This window comes from Ammospiza caudacuta, chromosome 5, assembly GCF_027887145.1.
Source record: "Ammospiza caudacuta isolate bAmmCau1 chromosome 5, bAmmCau1.pri, whole genome shotgun sequence".
Classification (NCBI taxonomy): Eukaryota; Metazoa; Chordata; class Aves; order Passeriformes; family Passerellidae; genus Ammospiza; species Ammospiza caudacuta.
In genome coordinates, this window is record NC_080597.1 from 3,692,300 (window position 1) to 3,713,973 (window position 21,674).

General features: G+C 41.9%; 1 protein-coding gene across 1 annotated transcript in view; it reads right to left on the reverse strand.

The window, feature by feature from the left end:
* Window positions 1-5,592: 5,592 nt before the first annotated feature.
* DERA (deoxyribose-phosphate aldolase) overlaps window positions 5,593-21,674 on the reverse strand; it is a 45,544-nt gene continuing 29,462 nt past the window's right edge. The window contains exons 7-9 of the mRNA XM_058805146.1: window positions 13,270-13,382; window positions 9,848-9,997; window positions 5,593-7,994 (exon numbers count right to left, since the gene is read on the reverse strand). Coding sequence (XP_058661129.1) covers window positions 7,938-7,994; window positions 9,848-9,997; window positions 13,270-13,382 — 320 coding nt within the window. The 3' untranslated portion in view covers window positions 5,593-7,937. The remainder of the gene's footprint in view (window positions 7,995-9,847; window positions 9,998-13,269; window positions 13,383-21,674) is intronic.

Sequence of the window (21,674 nt, forward strand, 5' to 3'; positions counted from 1 at the left end):
CCCAAAGTACATATAGAGGTTTAAATCCCATCCTAAAACACTGTAACACACTGCTCTGAGGCCCTCTAATGGAGACAATGGCAGCCACCATCAGCAAAATGAAATGGAATTAACACTAAACAAAGAAATTTCCACTGGAGGAGGCAGCTCGGGGAACACATGCTCAATGAGGAGTGGATAGATTATTCTCTGCAGGCAAAGTAACTTTTATTTATGCATTTATTTGTTTATTCAGAGCAGGAGGTCAAGAGGATTATTTTTAAAGAAGGAGGGATGGGAAGTGAATGCAATTAGATCAGAGAGAGGAGTACAGGTGAGACCTCCTCTGCCTGCACAGCTTTGATGGGGAGATCATTGCTACTGGGGACAAACCTGCTGTGTCTCCAAGGTCAGCCTGTGGGCAGAGGGGATCCAGTGAGTGGCCATGAATACCTGTCCACCCTCTCTGATTTGTGATTTTCCTGCAGTCCAACACACTCTGAAGCAGCTCTGTGCTGCTAACACCCCCCGTTCACCCTGACTGGCAGCGTGGAGTTGCTTGGGGCCACATCTGCTCCTTCCTCCCTGGCAAATCCAAGCCAGCACAATGCCAAGATCCTGCTGCTCATCAGCAGCACTTCTGAGGGATTGTGCACTGGGATCTTACCTGGAATTGTCAGTGCAAGCTTAAGAAATGTTTCAGAAATTACGAGAGAGCTTTGCCTTCATTCCGCTGGGAAAACCTTTTCCTCCTGCCTCAGCTGCCTCCTCCTCACCTCCTCATCTTAAAGTGTCTCAAACTAATGGGAGTTGTGGGAATTTGCTCAGGGTAATGGTAGAGACAAGCAAAGATATTTTTCTCAATCATTGTAGGGATATACTCGTCCTGGATGCCACCAAGTATGTTTGAGTATGTTGGACATCCACCCTGCAAGAGCAGCCAGAGATATCTGTCATTTCTGACTCTTCCTGGAAGCTGAGGCATTAGTCACAGGGCTGTGCCTTTTGCACTTAAACCTGCATTCCACACTCAGAAATAAAGGAGGAAACCATGTAAAGATTGTTCCCATTTCACTGGCTGACCTGAACAAGCCAAGCAAGCCTTGCCAGCTCTCCAAGAAATGTAGTGGCTTCCTGTCCACCCTCAGCATTTCTTCAGCTATTTATTTAAAGCTCCTTGAGCTTTAAACAGATGCAGAGCAGCTTTTCAGATCAGGAGTTTTTGGGGGCCATTCTGAAGCACATTTAGCTGAGGTGACACTGATTTACAGACTGGCACAGGCATTTTGTGAGTATTTCCTATCTCCAAGAATGGGTGAGGTCTGGGCTGCCATGTGGGGAAAAAAATAAGTGCCTGTGAAGATGTTCCTCACTCTGCTGTCACCAAACACTGAAATAACCCATTTTAAAGTGCTGCAGAAATTAGAAGTCAGTCCCTGGTGCCTGGATCTATAGTTAGAGGGACATTACTGGGTGATGTGATCCTACCAGATTGCAGGGTTTATTTCTTTGCAGCATTAGAGGACTTGTCAGCCCTGAAGGGACTGAGGGAGGGAGGATGGAGAGGATGAAACCACCTGGATGTGCAGCACTGCAGGTTTAAAGCTCCAGGTCCCAGGGCTCGGCACACACAGCATCTATTTAACATCCCTGCAGCTTCTGGGCTTCAGCCTGAGAATTGCTCCAGCACCACGAAGCACAGAGCCTCCCCTCTGTGCCTGCATTAGGCTTTTCTTAACATTCAGAGGGAAACAACAAAAGTTCCCCTTTTCCTTTACAGCTCTTTCACTTTCCGCCTAATGAAGGTGGAATATAAAATGTTGAAGGAAAAAGCAGCTTTTCCCCTACAGTAGAATTTCTTTTTCAGTTATTTTTAATCTGACATCTGTTTTAACATGCACTCACAGGCTGCATTTATTTTATTTTTTTTCCCTCCCTTGTGTTTTATTATTTACCTCCCGTTCCAAAGAGATCACAAAAGATTACACTTCAGAGAAGCAGTAACAGCAGTGGCAATGACCTCCCTCACTTCTCACAACTTTTCTTTATGCCCCTCTGTTCTTCCTTTATCTGCATCTTCCCATCCCTGCCATCCCAGAGGCCTCGTTACAGCTGCTCTCACACGGGGTGGAGGCATCCATGGGGTTTTTTTGGAATTGGACAGACATGTGCTGGGCAGAACACAAAGCCCTTTGTGGTGGTGCTCGTAGGGGTCTTAGGATGAGGGAAGAGATGAGAATCTTGACTCCATGTTTCAGAAGGTTGATTTATTATTTTGTGATATATATTATATTAAAAGAAAATGATATATTAAAAATATACTAAAGAAAGGATTTCATCAGAAGGTTTGAAAGGAATAGAAAGGAATGGAATTAATAAGAAAATCTTGTGGCTGCTCACAGCTTCGACACAGGTGGCTGTCATTGGTCATCAAGCAAAAACAATTTCACATGCTGGGTAAACAATTCTCCAAATCACATTCCAAAGCAGCAAAACATGGAGAAGCTGAAGCTTCCCAGCTTGTCAGGAGAAAAGATCTTAATGAAAGGATTTTTCAGAAAATACGTCTGTGACAGCCCTTCTTGTTCAGAGCCCTGATAGTCGTTCTTAGCTCTGTTTCAATTCGTGCCTTTAAAGAAGTTCCACCAAGAAATCACTCTCTGGGTCAGCCTGTGCTTTGAAGAAAGCCCCAGACTCTGCAGAAGGCAGCCAGCACTAAGACATGCCAGCCTTCTGACATGATGCTGGCTGAATGTTTCATTTCCCCTGGAAATGGAGATAACATCCTTAATCATCTTACGTGTAATTAAATTACATCGCGGGGCACACGCCTTCCTCACCCCCTCCTAAGGAGCTGCTTGCTCAGGTCTGAGCTTTAGGGTGGAAAAAAGAAGAGTTCTCAGTGGATCAGTAATCCACAGAGAGTTTCAGCACTTTGCAGCCCCAGGGCAGCCTGTCAGGCAGGGAGAGCAGGGGCTGGCAGGCTCAGAGCGCAGCTCACCCATCCAGCTCCTCCACCAGCTCCCCAATTTGGGACAGTGGCAGGGACCCCTAACCCATGGGATTATCAAAACAACCTTGGCCCAGGCATAGGGAGGGAGCTGGTTGGCTGCTTTGCTCGTTTGCTTGTCTTGTTAACTAGTAAAGAGGTGAGAACTTGTGACCGTGTTCACAGGGGCTCTTGGATGAGGGAAGAGATGAGGATCTGACTCCATGTTTCAGAAGGCTGATTTATTATTTTATGATATATATTACATTAAAACTATACTAAAAGAATAGAAGAAAAGATTTCATCAGAAGGCTGGCTAAGAATAGAATAGGAAAAAATGAATAACAAAGGTTTGTGTCTCGGCTCTCTGTCCAAGACAGCTGACTGTGATTGGCCATTAATTAGAAACATCCAACATGGGCCAATCCCAGATGCACCTGTTGCATTCCACAGCAGCAGATAATCAATGTTTACATTTTGTTCTTGAGGCCTCTCAGCTTCTCATGAGGAAAGATCCTAAGGAAAGGATTTTTCATAAAAGATGTCTGCAACAAGAACTCCTCTAAGACTTTGAATAAAAGCAGAGCCTATGCTATTACTGAAATCAGAAAAACAGGTTATGAAGCTTTTCCTCATCTTTCTGGGCAGATCATTATTTATCTTAGGGTGTGGTTACTGTGGTGTACTGCACCAGCTGAGCCTGCAAAGGGCCTGTTCAGCCTGAGGAAGAGCTGACTGAGAGAAAACCTCTCCAATGTCTTTAATATCTGAGGGGAGAGTGTCAGAGGATGGACCAGGTGTGCCCAGCAAGAGGACAAGAGGCAACAGGCAGAAACTGATGCTCTGAAAGTTCTGCATGGACACAAGGAAGAACTTTCCTGTGCAGTGACCAAGCATGGACCAGATGGCCTGGAGAACATGTGGAGTCTCCCTCACTGGGCATATTCCAGACACAATCCTGTGCTGTGTGCTCTGGGATGGCCCTGCTGGAGATGGGAGCTGGGCCCAGCTGAGCTCCCTTCCCACCCAACCCATCCTGTGATGTCTGAGATTCCTCTTCTCCTTCCACACAGAAAGCAGGGCTTGAAAAAACAAGTGTAGTAATTTCCAGCATGGCTTCCTCAGTTTGTTAACATTGTTTGGGAGGCCCTTTGTTTTCATCTCAGCTAAAGAAGCAATTTTAAATTTATGCTTCCTCAATTCGGTGTTTTCAAATGCTCCCTGTGATCTCAGAGATCTGAAACTTTTATGCCTCAGGAATGCTTTGCTGTATTTTTCTGCACCCATCACCCACTTACTCCTGCTTTTAGGGAGTGCAAGGGCTGCAAACGTTCTTGGTGCTTCTTTCTAAGCCTTTTCACCTCCTAATTTAGGGTGGTTCTGACTTTCTGTGACTTAAATAGCAATAGGCAATCAGTAATTTTACCAATGGTGTCTTTACATAATAAGAACACTCTTCTCCCTGTTACATAAGGACTGACCAGAAGGACAATTTTCTTTCTCTTCTGGACAGGTTGCATCTGAATAAAAGCAGTTCCTTTTACTCCTACCCCACACAATACATATCATCCAGCTGTGATTTCAGCAAAAGCTCACCAAGATTTGAATAAAACTTGCTGTTGTTGTTCGTGAGGTTTCTTCTCCCCAAGAGAGGCAAGGAGCCAAAGTTCCGAGTGAGCAAAATAAAATTAAAAGTAGATCAGATTTTTCTGTCTCAGTGGCATGTGCTATGGTATATAATGTATGTTCCCTGCTTCACAAAGGAAATGAAAGAATGAACTATATGACTGATGAAATAAAGATATCAAAGTATTGCTTGCCCCAGCTGATATGTGCACTTCACATATAATTACTATTTAATATCTGTGTTTCCTACAAACCAGGAAAAAAGCTTACCTTCTCACACAATTCCCTCTTCTAGTAAATAAGCTGATGCAGAATATTCTAGATTTGCAGCTTCTACTTTACTTTCTTCTTGAATTTATTCTCTTCTTCGCGAAGTAACGTGGTCTACAAAATGAAGCTATTTAAAATCCTAAATGAATAAGTGTTATAAAAATAATAAATTAGTATACAAGACTGACTTGCACAAAACATATGTTACACTCTGAAATATATTTAGACACGAGTGCATAATTGCCTGTTCCTTTTCTAATGGCCTGAAGCGCAGAACTGAATGTGAACTTTTCCCAGAGTCTGTGCAGCGATGGAGCACCGCACCCTCCACACTTCCCAGGAGTTGCAGCCTCCACAAACTTCAGCTGAAGAGCAGCAGGAAAAAGATGGGAGAGATGGAAGAAAGGGCAGGGAAGGGTTGGGGTAAAGGGCAGCAAGCCTAGGATCAGTGGCCCCTTGGATAAACCTGGTCCCTTGCTGATCCTGGTGGCATCCCTGGCTCATGTTCAACCCCTGACACCCCCAGGGCTGCCAGCAGGGAAATTGCTGGCTGGTAGCAGCAGCTTCTGCAGGAGGGGTGAGACACAAGGCTCTGGGTGGTGTTGGTGGCCCACAGATATTGTGAATATAACTTCAATCACCGTGGAGTTAAACAAAGACAACCAATTGCTCTGAAACACTGAGCCTTCTGCTCACTCCCCGAAAAAGAACAACCTCCAAACCAGAATCATCTTTATTTGAATGTGTTTACAAACCCTGTTGCTTTTTATCTTTTTTGACAAAAGGTTTCAACAGAAAAACATGTACAAACTACATTCCAGTCCAGCTTCTGTGAAAACAGAAAGTTTGGAGTTGCACAGTATTTCACAGTGTTTTAACATTCATGGAGAAGGGAAGTGGCTTTCCCCAACTCTTCAGGATCCTCTCCCCCTGCAAACAGAGCTGTCACCCCTGGAGTCACCACCAGCAGCCCACGTGCACACCAAAACTGCTGACAGAATTTCTCCTGGCAACTTCTTCCATCAACACATCTCCCATGGAGACAGTGAGGCTGTTCTGAGACTCACCTTACACAGTGAGGTGGCAAAGTTGGACCTTCATTAATTTTAAGGTACTACACAGAGTCCTCCACCCGCAAACTAAAGCATCTCAAAAAAAAAAATCGTTTTTATCGTCACCCTGATTGTCCTAAAGACAAGTGACAACATAAAAAGTGTGGTTTGCAAGTGGCATTACTTCCCACTATGAAAGTATGGAGATTTATAACACTTAATAACATTTATTGAGCTAAACAGCAGCAAAATCCAGTGTGTGGTGGCTGGGAGGGCACAGCAGAGGAGGGTCAGACTGGCACAAACCTGGGGAGAGCTGACTTCTCATAACAAGCTCTGTATTTCTGAAAGCTCACAGCAGAATTTTCCTCTCCATGTGCAGGCAGGCACTTGGATTTTTCCTTGATGAAATTGGCAATGAAATCAGAAGAAAAACTCATGGTAAAAATGGGCTATTTAGAGGAAAACAAACGTGAAAACAGAGTCACAGCTCAGCCTCACCTTCTGTGTTGAGACCTGAAGTAGAAAAATACTGAAAGCCTTGGATGAACTATTTCCTAAGAAATTAAGGCCCATTTTTAATCCTGAGCACTTCATATAGGATTTTGCTTTCTGTATATGTTGTTTTTCTTGATTTTTTTTCCCCCTAATCAGCTTTCCTATCTGTCCAAGGTTTTTTGTAGCACTCTAGTGATTCAGGTGGTACAGCCAGATAAATAACAGAGTTATTATCTTTATAATAAATCTCTTTGTAATAAATGCACCTTGTAGCTTGATTTACAGCAAAATCCTCCTCCTCCTCTCACTTCCATGATGAGACCTACTTAAGTCAGTGAGACTAGTCATGATGATAAGATAATTAAGTTTTTAGTACAACTCTGGTTAGTGAGCAGAATGCAGTTCTGATAAAAGGAATCTACCAGCTCCAGTCTGATATTCAGAAGGTGTTGGTGATTTGGGTATTGTTCTTAATGTGCTCTGAAAAAAAGCACCTTTTTTTGCATTAAAGCATTGAACCCTGCATAGGACACAATTCAGATCATCTTTTAAATTCATGTATTTCTTTTGGAATGGCAAAGTTGAAGTTCAGCCAGCCTAGCAGTGACACCTGCAAACTGACAGCCAACCCCCCTACATTAAAATGGAAAGATTTGCATGAATGTGTTTTAAAATGACAGGAGACAGGAATTGGAGCTTCTAAGCAAGTTAGACTAAAATTTTTAAGAGTGAAATGCCTAAAAATAGGCCCCTGAATGCATAGTTAGGCACCTATATAGAGACTGCTTGATTTTCAGTTGTTCTGATCACCCAGAGCTCCCATTAACTTCAGGAGCAACTGTGGATACTCAGCTGTTCTAGAAATCAAGCCACTTTTATTCAAGGGCCTAAATATGGATGTCTGTGCCCAAGTTTGGGGGGGAAAATAGAAAAAATAAAAAAGAGCTCTGGTTGCCTTTTTCTTTTTTTTTTTTTTTTTTTGCTACAGAAGAGATTTGATAAAAGAGAAATAATAGCCAAGTTTCATTCTTCTTTCCCCTTACAATGCCTGAGACTGAATCAACAGAAGAATTAATAGTGCAACACATCTGTGCCAGATGATTTTGTCTGAGGTGAATGGAAATCCATTCCAAGATCAGTAGCTCTTAATTAGCAATCTGAAACGTTCCATACATATTTCATATTCTGAGAATGCAAAGTGTTACCAGGCCACCTAAATCTTTTTCATAGTATTTCACTGTTGCCATTAATAAGCTTTTCAGGCTGGTCTGAGGAACTTTGCAAGATTAACTTTGCAAATCTGTATGTATTAACTATTTAACTATTTCAGAAATGCCACTTTTTTCCTGCTTTTGGATCAAGTACAACCAGCAGACTTGAGCATATTTTTAAATACCATGAACTATGAAAAAGGCAGAATTAGGCCTTTAATTCTATCATATGCACTTGGTTGTCAGAAGACTTCTGAATGCTGTTTGCTTAAAGTCCTCTTTTGTAAAAGTAATCCTGAGTTGGTTTTGTGTCTAAGCCATTGCCAGTTCATGCTGAAGTGGATAAGAGCCAGTCACATGATAGAAAATCTGCAAGAAAAAAAGAAAATTTATGATGGAATTATATATGACTATAAAGCTGCAAGTGTCAAAGAAGTAACAAATTAAAGGCATGCCAGATGAGGATGATAGATATTTGTTTGTGTGTGTGTATAAAATATGATGTAATACCCCTTAATATATTTTTGTTTGTAGAATATGAACTAAGGGTTTTTGTTGCTATGTTTGGAAGGAAAAAGCAAAAAGCAAAGACTCTTGCTGCTCTTAGCTAAGATTTCAAAAAGAGTAGAAACCAATGCTTTCCTCGGGCATCTGGTTCTGACTCTTCCAGTATGATTGTTTTATTGAATATAATGACTGGGACATTTTATCTTCCATGTTTTTAGACAGCACAGAACAGCAAGAGCTTTGGTCCTGGCTGGGGCATTTGTGCAATTCCTGGCAGATAAAAGATAAAGCCCTTAAGGAATCAGAACAAATGGTGCAACACAATCAGTGGCTGTGTTCTAACACCCAGCAGTGATGGCAGTGGCAAAGAGAAAGCTCATGCTGCTCTCTCATAACCAGGGACATAATTTTAGGTCAAGAGTGAAGCAGAGGGAGCAAGACAATATTATTCTCATTGCAGGAGTGAGCCAGGGGTTTTCAGCAGTCATGAATATTAACCTGACATCTCTAAGCTGTTCTTAGAACATTTCTTAAAACATGTCAGTATTTCAATTGCTAGGAAATGTGAGGAAAGGGAAAAGGCAAGTGGTTTTGTCCTCCCCCAAAGCCCCTATACCTCATGTTTTCTCAGCAGCAGCAACAGGATAATGACTTTCAGATATTTTTCTTGGTTAAAGGTAATATCACTTCCTCTCCTGGGCTTAATGAACATGGAAGTCAGGACCAAAAGCCTTCATATTTTGGAAGTTCCAATGACACTACACTGCTCCCAATTACACTGCATCCTTTGGGGCTGATACCCTGTGCCACTGATGTAGATCATGGATAGACAGGTCAGAATCTTTCTTCCCACTGGGAATTTCTTCAACATGTAAAAATTCTCTGTCAGCAGCACCCATACGTAGGATGAGATGTGACTTTCTCCACAGGATGGAAACAGACTGTGAAGAGTTGTGGCACAGTGACACAGGGGTCTGTGAGGCTCAGCCACAGCTGGGAGTGAAGAGCAGAACACTGCCAGGTGTGGCATTCACATTCTCTGAACTGAGAGAGACATAATTCTCTCTCTCCCAGGACTTTTCCTGGGGAAGGCAGTTAGAAGCACAGACAGAAGAAGAGAAAACAATTCTGATCTCTATTCAGTGCTCCTGTTGTTTTGCACAAGTGGAATGTGTTATGGAGAGCGTTTACCCAAAGTGATTTGGTTAATTGGACACAGGTGAAAGTTGTTTTGAGTGAGTAGCCAATCACTCAAAGCTGTGTCCTGACTGTCTCAGACAGTCACAGGTCTTTCTTTAGTATAGTATTCTTTAGTATGTAATTTAATATAGTATTAGCGTAATATAGTATAGTTTTAATAAAGCAATTGTTCCGAATCATGGACTCAGAGCACATTATTCCTGGCCTCAGGGGCTCCCAGCATCAATAGCCATGCATTTGAAAAGACTCTGTACATGCACAAACTGAGCCCTTTTGGCCCAAATTTTGTGAAATTTTACACTTCAAACATGGCCTAGACCATGATCAGCTGCCCCAACATCAGAGCCCCAGCTGTCTGTAAGGACAGCTCAAACTTGAATAAACACTGAGCTGGAAGTGAACCTGTCACTAATAATGAATTAGAGGGATGTTCCATTTCTGCAGAAGCAGTAAGCCAGCACTTTTAGAATGATTGCTTTTGTTCTTCATGAGTTGTGGAGCCGCCAACAACCAACCTGCTGCTCAATGTCTCCCAGCAAACTACTGGCACCCAGGCGGAAGAGCTCTGGGGTCAGCCACTCCACTCCCAGCTCCTCCTTCACCAGCATGAGCCAGGTAATTGCTTCCTTGGCTGTCCTAATGCCTCCTGCAGGTTTAAATCCAACCTTTAGAGAGAGAGGAAAAAAAAAAAAAAAGTTGAATACACATTTTCATCCATCAGCAACCCTAGAAGAGCAGTCAATGTTTGTAGAGCTGCAGTCTCAAAGTGCCTGTGATGTAACAGCTCTGCCTAGGAAGGACCCGAGTAAGAGCCTGGAGAGAGATGCAGGACCTCAGGTGGCTCTTCAAAATGCAATTTATTGGATCCAAGAGGTTACAGCAGTCCAGGGTCGTGGGTGAGAGCCTGTGCCTACAGCAGTCATCTCCAGCTGCAGCCAAGCCTGAAGACCCTCTTAATTCTGGTTACATTGCATTATATACTTTTCTTTGCTGAGCATCAAGAACTAATTTATACCTTTACTTTTACCTATAGCCTATCATAACTACTATCATTACCATATTATGGCTAATACTATCCAATCACATGAGTTAGTATGTTACAGTTTAAGCTTGAAGTTGTTTTTCAGTTTTCTTGCAGTTGAAAATTCTTACACCTTTTTCTACCTGCCATATTGGTATGTCTTGTTTGCCTGTGGTATCTTTCTGCTTGGTAAAGACATCTTTTTGTTTGTGGTGAGCTTATCCTTTGCTCTAAGTCATCAAACCTCTTTCCAACTTGACTTAACATTTGTTTCCTTAGTTGCCCAGCAAGACTGGCTCAGCAATTGTTAATTTACACATATATTATTCTTCTATATCACAACTCCAAACACAGAACAATAAATATACAACAATAGCACATCTCTAAAGATGCTGCATGTGAGGTGGCTGGCTCATGGGCAGCAGTGAGAACTGGCTGTATTTTATGAAAAGTCTGTGCAGCACAGTTACACATGATTTGGCTGTGCATTCAAACCTACCAGAGGTTTGATTTTCACTAAAATTTTCCAAATGGGAGTTAAATTATGTCTGTCTTTATCAAAAATTGAAAGGTCTGTCCCCCACCACAGGCTGGGTGTGCTTTCAGTCCCTCTGTGTTGGATGTGGGTCATATCTGAAGGTGAACTGCCACATCTGCAAAGGCACAAAACCCCAAGTAAAACTTATTTTTGAGGTAAAGCATGTCTGGAATCCCATGATGGACCTGCTGTGCACTTGGCATGCATCCCTAATGCCAGTCCTTGGTTATGTGCCGTTTAAACACAAGACAGAGCTTGTCACACTCGGCTATCAAACCCCTCATCAAAAATGCAAAAATGTTGGCCTGTAGCAGGTAACTAAACTCTGGAAAAGCAAGGGGATTCAGGAAAAATTCTTCCTGTATAAAAAAGAGGTAAATCTGAACCACACATTGATTCTTCCTATGTTTCCTTCTGCCTTTACATTCTGGAAGAATTATCATTTTGTTTTTGTATTCAAGCTCCCAAAACCTCACTGCACTGAGGATTTCTTTGTGCCTTATGGACATAATAATGGAATCAAGAAGTATCTTTTTTAAAATGTGTTTGGTAATCTTTTTTATACAGTGATTTCAGGACCCACAAACACAGAGTAAATCCTTCTCTCGTGCTGGTGCATTGTGATAATGGCATATTTCCAATAAGATTAAAAGGAACAAAAGCAGGAAAAGCTTGATAAATCCAAGCCACGAAAATGGTGGTTTTGTGGATGGACAAATAGATGTGTGAGTGTATGCATACATCTGTTAATGTTAGACTTCCAAAAAGAATTTAAAGCCCAGCAACTGGAAAAGCATCTTTTAGATAATAAACAAAAACAGTTGGAATGTGCTTTCCCCCAGGAAGAGAAATTCTAATGAAATTTGAATTTAGATTTCTTCCTAGAAATACGACATTTCTTTGAGATAATCTGTGGCAAAAACAAGTGAAACAGAGTTAATAAGAGAATTAAAACCATCATTCAGAACTCCTTCCCCTTTCAGCAGATTCTGAAAGCTCTTTTCTTTGCAAAAAAGCTGACAAAGACAAGCCTGTCCTCTCCTCCATTTACCAGCTTTCCAAACAGCACATCTGGCTGCCATAAAAACGTAAAAAGGGAGGGGGGTTGGAATTTAATTCAAGAGCAGTACAAAGTCCAGCTACCACTTTCCTGCTGTTTCACAGTATTTCATTATTTTGCTTAATAAGTTCATCTCCTCAAGAATTTTCTCTTCACCTTACATTATTAAAAGTAATAAGTTTTTCTGGATTGGGGGTTTTCCCAACAGAAAAACCAATTTATGTATGTCCTTCAATAATGACAGGAAAAGATTATTTCCCATTATATTGCACACTTTTCATATCACCACCACAGCTTATCAGTCAATAAATGTTACTCTGCAACTTGTTCCTTTCCTTGAAGAAGTTTAATTTCTGCATTAACCTGCTTTTCCCAGGCAACGCCTTGCTAGAAAGCATCCCTACAGCAGCAAAATTAGTTTGTTAAAGAAACCATTTAGAAATTTCTTGCCACTGATAATATTGTCTTCAGTTAATAAAAGTGCATGAAGTCAGTTTACATCTAATTCACTGGCACACACATGCACAGGGACACAAGCACTTACTCTTAATAACACATTTCATACCGTGAATGCCTCCTTTGAAAGCAAAAGGTGAATTCAACATTTATATCCAATTATGGGGACAAAGCTGGGCTAATGCAGCTTGTGGCACCCAGCACTGGTGCCCAGGGGAGTTGCTGGTCCCAGGGACATCACTGGATGTTGCTCCCACAAAAACAAGACCATTGGAGCCGCTCCAATTATTGTGTGGCACAGAAAGAGGCAGGAGGGGAAAGGAGTGGGAACTGTTGGGAAGGATGAAAGTTTGACAAAAAAGTCTCACAGATGTGTGTGCTTGGCAGTAAGATTTCTGAATGAAGAGCCTGATGAAGGAATAGAGATGGAAGCAAGTTTTGATATAGAAGAAAAGAATTGCTGAGCCAGTCTTACTGGCTAAGCAAGGAGGCAAAGGGTGTGTTAGTTAGAAGGGGTTTTTATGGCTTAGAGCAAAGGATAAACCCACAATGTGTACATTGGACAGACTCAATGGCTCTACATTTGTATAGCTCTGCTGATGTTTTTGGGAGCATGTCAGCCACTATCAGCCCTGTTATTAATGGACATGATGGACATGACCACCTAAATGATGAAAAAATTCAAATTCAGATGCAGCAGGGACGGCTTTGATTGCATAAGATTTTATGGAATGAAATCACAGTTCTACAGTTCTTCAAGGCAGGAAACACAAAAGTAAAAAAAAAAATACTAATATTAGCAAATCAATCCTATTACATTCTTATTTCTTTGGTTAATTTTTACAGAGGAAATGAGACCTACCTTGTAGCCAGTTTGCCAGTAGTACTCCTTAATGGCTCTCATCATGACTATGCCAACGGGAAAGGTCGCGTTTTCCACCTCCTTTCCTGTAGATGTCTTTATAAAATCAGAACCTGAAAGGAAATAAAATGTTTTGTAACCGTTTAGAACAAGGGTCCCTCTGCACATACAGGTTCACAGCCTCAAAGATGCCCTCCTGCTTCACAGCAATTCTGAAGCATTCCTTTACACATATGTCCCTGTGGTGTACATAAATCAACATTTTAGTATTTCCACAAGGATCTTTGAGAATAGAAATTATTTGCATCAGGTTTTTTTCATTTAACTTCGCTTCTACTCGGTCTCACGTCTGACAGTCTGCTATTGTATCTCCTGCAGCTGTTTTTAAGAGAAGGGAAAGATATCTCATATGTGTTTACTAAACCAGCAGTGCAGCACTGTAAACCAAGGGAAAACTCCTATTTTATGCATTTAGCAATTGTAACATTGCAAGTTACTGTACTTAAATCCACGGTCTGATTTAATGCAGCAACAAGGTCAAAACATCTGTGTTCTTTAAAGAACAAGAGTTAGCCTTGGCTTATTTTTTCCTGTTTTTTCACTGGTGAGTAATATTCTCCACTGCCTACCTTAAAAGTTGTGTAACATTCTTGTGTATTCTTGCTGTTCTGCCTTGGCTTGAAAGAAATCCTGAAGCACAATGTAACAAAAAGCTAAGAAACTAACAAAAAATATAATGTGCCTTGCAAGGCATGATCCAGCATTGACAGAACACAATGACAAAACTTCTTTAATTTCATTAGGACGCACTTCACCCCTAGGAACCTACTTCTTAGAAAAGGTGTACTGTGGGATCATTAATTATCAAAAGTAATTGGGAGAAGAAGAGGGATAATTCAAACATCATGTAGTAGCGCATCATCCACTTAAGTCAATTGGAACTGCATCTGCTTCCACTTCAAATTTGGCTTGGGGTCCGTTTTGCCTCTTATGTGAACGATGATGCCTCTACAACATCCCCTGGAGGAGGGAAGGGAAGTTTCAGCACTGGCTCCAAGCAAGGAGTTGCCTTGACTACGTGGTGTGAGCTGCAGCACAGTGCAGGGAGAGCCCCCTGATGGCACAGCTGATGGGCACACAGCTGGGGGCAAGGCAGCACAAAGCCAGGCGTGCTCCTCTGGCTTTAACACAACCAAATGGCACCACCAGCTTTGGGGTTTTGAGAACACACAACCAAATGGCACCACCAACTCTGGGGTTTCTGAGAACACACAACCAAATGGCACCACCAGCTTTGGGGTTTTGAGAACACACAACCAAAAGGCACCACCAACTCTGGGGTTTCTGAGAACACACAACCAAACGGCACCACCAACTCTGCGGTTTTGAGAACACACAACCAAAAAGCACCACCAACTCTGGGGTTTCTGAGAACACACAACCAAATGGCACCACCAACTCTGGGGTTTCTGAGGCCACACAACCAAATGGCACCACCAGCTTTGAGGTTTCTGAGAACACACAACCAAATGGCACCACCAACTCTGGGGTTTATGAGAACACACAACCAAATGGCACCACCAGCTTTGGGGTTTTGAGAACACACAACCAAATAGCACCACCAACTCTGGGGTTTATGAGAACACACAAACAAATGGCACCACCAGCTTTGGGGTTTCTGAGAACACACAACCAAATGGCACCACCAACTCTGGGGTTTCTGAGAACACACAACCAAATGGCACCACCAGCTTTGGGGTTTTGAGAACACACAACCAAATAGCACCACCAACTCTGGGGTTTCTGAGAACACACAACCAAATGGCACCACCAACTCTGGGGTTTCTGAGAACACACAACCAAATGGCACCACCAACTCTGGGGTTTCTGAGGCCACACAACCAAATGGCACCACCAGCTTTGAGGTTTCTGAGAACACACAACCAAATGGCACCACCAACTCTGGGGTTTATGAGAACACACAACCAAATAGCACCACCAACTCTGGGGTTTATGAGAACACACAACCAAATGGCACCACCAACTCTGGGGTTTCTGAGAACACACAAACAAATGGCACCACCAGCTTTGGGGTTTCTGAGAACACACAACCAAATGGCACCACCAACTCTGGGGTTTCTGAGAACACACAACCAAATGGCACCACCAACTCTGGGGTTTCTGAGAACACACAAACAAATGGCACCACCAGCTTTGGGGTTTCTGAGAACACACAACCAAATGGCACCACCAACTCTGGGGTTTCTGAGAACACACAACCAAATGGCACCACCAACTCTGGGGTTTATGAGAACACACAACCAAATGGCACCACCAACTCTGGGGTTTCTGAGAACACACAAACAAATGGCACCACCAGCTTTGGGGTTTCTGAGAACACACAACCAAATGGCACCACCAACTCTGGGGTTTCTGAGAACACACAACCAAATAGCACCACCAACTCTGGGGTTTATGAGAACACACAAACAAATGGCACCACCAGCTTTGGGGTTTCTGAGAACACACAACCAAATGGCACCACCAACTCTGGGGTTTCTGAGAACACACAGTTTTCTCTGTAGCTTCCTGACCAGGCACCATGTCACCCCATGGTGGTTCAATTGCACCCTCCTGTGACAGCTCCCATTCTGGAGAGAAACAGCAATTTTCAGGAAAGGTCCCAACTCCACAGAAAGTGCAACGTGCAAAAGAGGCAATTAATAGTTGATAGGGCTTTGCAGAGAATGGAGCACACAGGAGAGACAATTGACTTGCACATTTCAGAGCTGCTCCCTTCCAGAGAGACACCACGGACATCTGATAGTCGCATTAAAACAAGGCGCAGTGCAAGTGTAACTTCAACATCACCAAATTATATTTTTAATTTCCCTTTCGAAATGTAGCACTTAAAGTCCTTCAGTGCAATACTTCTCATTTTTTTCTGCTATAAGGTAAGTCAAAGCTTTTATAAGTCTTATAATTACAAGTCTCTATGGTACAGTTTCATTAAAAACTTTCATTAAACAACAGCTGCCCTTGTATATGGTCCTCTAATCAATTTGGTCAAACAGAATGACTTCTAATCAGCTGTTGATAAAAATAGAAGATGAAATTTTAATTCTAATAGATTAACCACAAACTCAAGATAGTCTTCAAAATCCATCTAGTTCTATTCTCCAGTGGATTTAACGACTATTCAGCAACTCATTACTAAATAGAACAAGATGAACATTTTCCAGTTCATTAAAGAAATGTACTATGTATTTTTGCATTGTCCTCATGATTCGTTACAGGGAGTCTTAATTACAAGATAATGGATAATGGTTATTAAATGCAGACTCCAGTAATGAAGCTCTATTCATTTGCGAGCCTCAGAGACTGCAAAGAGGGGAAAATAAAATTACTAGCTTCAAAAGATTAACGGATCAAATTATTATTCAATTTTGAAAATCTCATTCAGACTTCATAGAAACAAGAAGAGATTAAAAACTAGTATTAGTACAAAAGTTGTGCATTTATATATTTATTTTTAAATAATATCTTAAGGCTATTATGAGAATAATCAGCTTTAGATGTGATTATTAGACAAACATACAGCCAATTAAGTAGCATCCTCTAACAATGAAAACAATACATTTTTATTTGCTGAACAAATTCTTTTTATGGCACAAGAGCTTGCCAGCAGGACTGCAGGCAGCCTCTTGCACTAGACAGAGGACCCACACTAGCACAGAGAGCCACAATGGAAGGTGCTGTTAATGTTTGGATTTCAGCAATGAAAAGGGGCATTTAAAAAATCAAGTGCTGACATAAAAGGCATCTCATTAAGCAAACTTTATGCCAACCTTGTGGTAATAAGGTAGTTTCATCCAGTCTATTTCTTATTCAAGTTTCCAAAAACTTGAATAAGAAATAGTTTAAGGAATTTAAACAAGTTTAAGGAATTAAGTTCAGAAGGAGTTTCACCAGGAAATTTAGGTGATGATTTAGAAACCTGAGTTTTATCACCCATCTTCTCATCTTCCTGTGAATTGATGCACTCAAAAAAATCAAGGCTAAGGCTAAAATACACACTGAATGGCTTTCCCCTTCCTTAGAGTAGATTTCGTGATTCAGTGAAGCATTAAATCCAAGATTTCACAAAATCAGTTATTCAGGGTGGATTTCTAGGCCTGGAAAAGACCACACTTTCTACTTTTATCTTCCAGTGTGAAGCCACAAGAGTACATTTCCTTTAAAGGCAGCAAGTCATGTGAGACTCACTGAACCAGGGAGATGGGATGAGCTCAGCTGGGTAGAACATGGTGCAGGAACACCAAGGTTGTGGGTTCCACACAAACAGGCCATTCACTTCAGGGAAAATCCATTATATTTCTTCTATTCTAGATACACAGCCCTGTCTATGGTCTCCCAAAAGGTCAGCAGAGCTTTCAGAACTGGCTTGCCCTATGGCTATCCTGTGCATCTACAGAGATTTCCAGCCCACTGAAGCAGAGCATGAGAAGTGGAGAATCTTATTCAGATGACAGCATCCAGGCAATACACTCTGATTCCATAATTAAGCAATAAGGAATAATAAGCAGTATAGCAATTGTGGAGTAATCACAACCTTTTGGTTGTGAAGTGTTTTGAATGCCCTTGGGGAATGATTATCTCCTGATACCTACAGACTCTGTGTTGCTGCCTTAGTCTTAATAAAGAACAAAGATGTGGCTGGCAGTTTGAAACAATAGTTTAGAGAGAGATGCTTGCAGAGGGACAATTATGCCCTGCTACTCTGTAAGTATTTGCAATGAGCACAAATACATCTTCATTGCTGCAACTGAGTCATAACAATATGCAGTGGCACAGGGAGAACACAAATCCTTCCAGGACTTCCAGGACTGGTGGCAAAAAGTGGCATTCTGCAAACCCACCTGCTGTTTCTGCTGACAAGGCAGCAATGACAAAATAGTATCCTATCAAATGTGCAGGAAGTCCCATTAGCAAGTCATCTTTCTATTTTATGAGCACCCAAACTAAGGGTCTCCAGATTCACACACAAATTAGCCTTACTAGGGGTGACCAGGTTAACAACCCTCTGAAAATAAGAGGCAGGGCAAGATATAAAAGGCTAATGTAGCAGCTAATTCTTGTCAGAATTACACGTCTTGATCCTGCTCCAGCAAAAAGATAAAATATATTCCCCCTTATCTTAACTTTGCCATGCAGGAGAAGAGAACACAAAGCTCTGACAACTCACTCTAGCAGCAGCTCAGCAGGTAGATTTAGCTCCATGACATGAGGCTACACTGCCAGACACCACTTGGTTAGGTGCCAATGCATCTTTTCACATGCCTGTGCCTCAGCTGCCATTGAAAAATGCTGGTTTATAACTTGGTCTGTTGAGAACTGCCCGTTTTTTGCAACTCTTTTTCAAAAAGTGCCTGCACAGAGGAGAAAAAAGTAAAAATCTCATTACAGGGGTCCATGTTTAGTATCTGTTTACAAGGAGGACAACCTTCTGAAAACCCATCCTATCATCCCAGCTTGGTTTCTAAGACTCAGAATGGATGCTCCCTTTCCTGAACAGCACCTCCAGTAACAGGGGCTCTGCAGGCCAAACGATGCCCTCAGGAACACTTACACATGCACACAAAGGGACAAATTATCAAGTCCATACTTGTGCAAAATTCCCTGCAGATGATGTCTGAAAGAATTCAGCCTTGCTGAATTATGCATGGCTTGCTAATGCACTGTTGCAGCCTCCACCACAGGTCTCCACAGAATACCATTATTAATTAGTATTAGTTTCTTGTGTGCTCATTTAAAATGTTTCTTTAGAAGGTTCAGCAGGAAGAGCCATGCCACCTTCTGTTGCCCAGCTGAACAGCATAGGCACTAGCTATTTTTAGAGCATTCCTTCCAATCCAATCCCTGTGTGGCATGGAGGAAGAGGAGATAAATAACTGACACATGCTACAGGTACAGAGGACAGATGGAATCCCTGTCAGGGTTGGGAGATGCCAGGGCGCAGGAGTTCAGGAAGTCTGTGCTGCTGGAACAGCCATTCCTCTTCCTCTCCAAAGAGGAAGCAGCAGGAGTGACTTGTTATGGGACAACAAGGAAGTTTAAGGAATTCCTGTATTATTAAATCTCATGTTTATTTACCAGGATCCCATTTTTTTCTTCTTTAAAAGGGTTTGCCACATACTGCACTCAGTATATGACCTACATTAGCCTTATTTCTTTTTACAGATGGCACTACTGGAGCTGCTGAAGCAGTTTGCCTAATGACACATGACAAACCAAAGGCAGAAAGAAGAGATAAATCAAGGAATCCCAACAACTGATCCTAACCTTACTATCACTGGGAAAAACCAGCTTACCCACTTGCAGTGCTGATTTCCCCCACAAGCCATTCTGTGGGGTATTTTTGCCACACTCCTGATTTTGAGCAAGACTCAAAATACGAGAGACATCAGTAGAAACCTCCCTCTCTAGCATGGTGCACCCAGGGCAGGAGGCAATGCTGGTGGCACAGCTCTGGCCCCAAATTCCCAAATCCATCCACTCCTCCAGCAGTTACTGAAGAAGAAACATAAAGCTTGGCCTCTCCTTTCAGACTGAATGCAAGCACTCACAGCACTGAGCCACATGCTATGGATAGGATGGGTGAAAAACCAAAATGCTGTGGGAGGAACTTATTTAAATATCTCCCCCTTTAAGCTTCCTTTACCAGCACTGGAATTCATTGCATCATTTCCTTGTTCACACTTAAATTAACCTAAACAATGATAAACTAGCTGAAACTGTGATATAATTAAAACAGCACTGGTCCAGGTCAGCCTTTTTCCCTCTTGGCATTCTTGGTTTTGGATCAATACATCTCAGCCTCTCAAAATGTTGTCCTGCACATGACGTATTACAGACTGAGGCTAAACCCCTGATATATCTACCAGTAATAGCAGTGCAATTTGGAAGAAAATAATAAATATGCATGATGGCTTAGAATCACAGCACTACGTGGCATATTGCATTCCATGTTTTAGCAACCACATTTAGCTTTGTGCTTTTTAACGTTGATAACAACTTTGAAACAAACATGTTAACATTAAAGCTCAGGTACATTTACGTATTGTCTATTAGCTTGTAACAAAATTACTCAAATTGAAGAAATAGCTGTTTAAAATCAATTTGGAAATACTCCACACTGAATAAAGCAAGTGGAAAATCAGTCTACTTTATCAAGAAGGTGCTATGAATGTTAAAGATTTAAAAAAATCCACCATCCATAATGCAGCCAAAATCATGACACTTCAATGTCATTTTGAGTGTTTTTCAACACTTGATGTTAAAAGCAGTTTAAGATTCTGTTCCTACGCTAACCCAGAGAAAGGCAGGATTGATTTTTGAGATTTAAAAGTCCATGTCTTAATGCTGCAGTCAGAATCCATCCAGCATGCAGCTCCTTTGTCATGCAGAGGGCAAACAGCAGCACCAGCCCCTCTTCCCCATGTCCCCCACAACAGCTGAAGGCTCCACTACCAGGGGAATTTCCAGGATCAAAGGTCTTTTCCTTGAGCAATTGGAAGGGTCAATGTTTTGGCTTCTGGCGTTGCCTGAAAACTAAAAAAATATAAGGAGCCAGATCTCACCAGACTCATGTGTGACCTATTTGTTCCCACCTGGCTTTTACAAATCAGGCAGAACAGATTTCTCGAGGGTTTCCTGAGGGATGAATATTCCACTTTGGTGACCACATAATTACCAGGAAAATGTGAGGCATTTTTAGCTTATTTTTTATGACACTTGAACACCTTCAACACCAACAAGTTGCAAACACATAGATTTTATCATGGACTTCCTGGATTCTCCTGGTGCAACAAATATCCAAGGGCCTTAAAACACCCTGGATGGCCTTACCTATACATGTAAAACATCACGATGCTTGTTTTTAAAGGGTTTCAATCTTATTTAAAGTTGCCACTTTCCAAGAAATTTTGCCCCTCAGAGTGTTTCCTTTTCCATTCTCCACCTTGATAATTTGGCACGCAGCAAAACTGCAAAAGCCCACATGTGCAGGCTGCAGTGCACATGAGAACTTCCAGATGTGTTCACTACTGTCAGTAGGGTTGTTCTGCAATGCTTCCAACTCTTCAGGCTGCCTGAATACCAAAAAACCTGCCAGCTCCCTTCAATGAAAAAAACAACCAAAGCCCCTGACTGTGCAGCCACACTCCAAGCAGGAGGCACCTCTCTGCTGGCGGTCAGAGAAAGACACTTCTGGTTTTTTAAGAAATCCTTTTTTCCTCCCATTGCATTATTAACAATGCTTACATGGCAAAACTAACAATTTTATTTCAAAGGGATGCCTTATGAAGGTGTGTTGCTGATAAATTCAGTCAGACTTTTCTGGCATA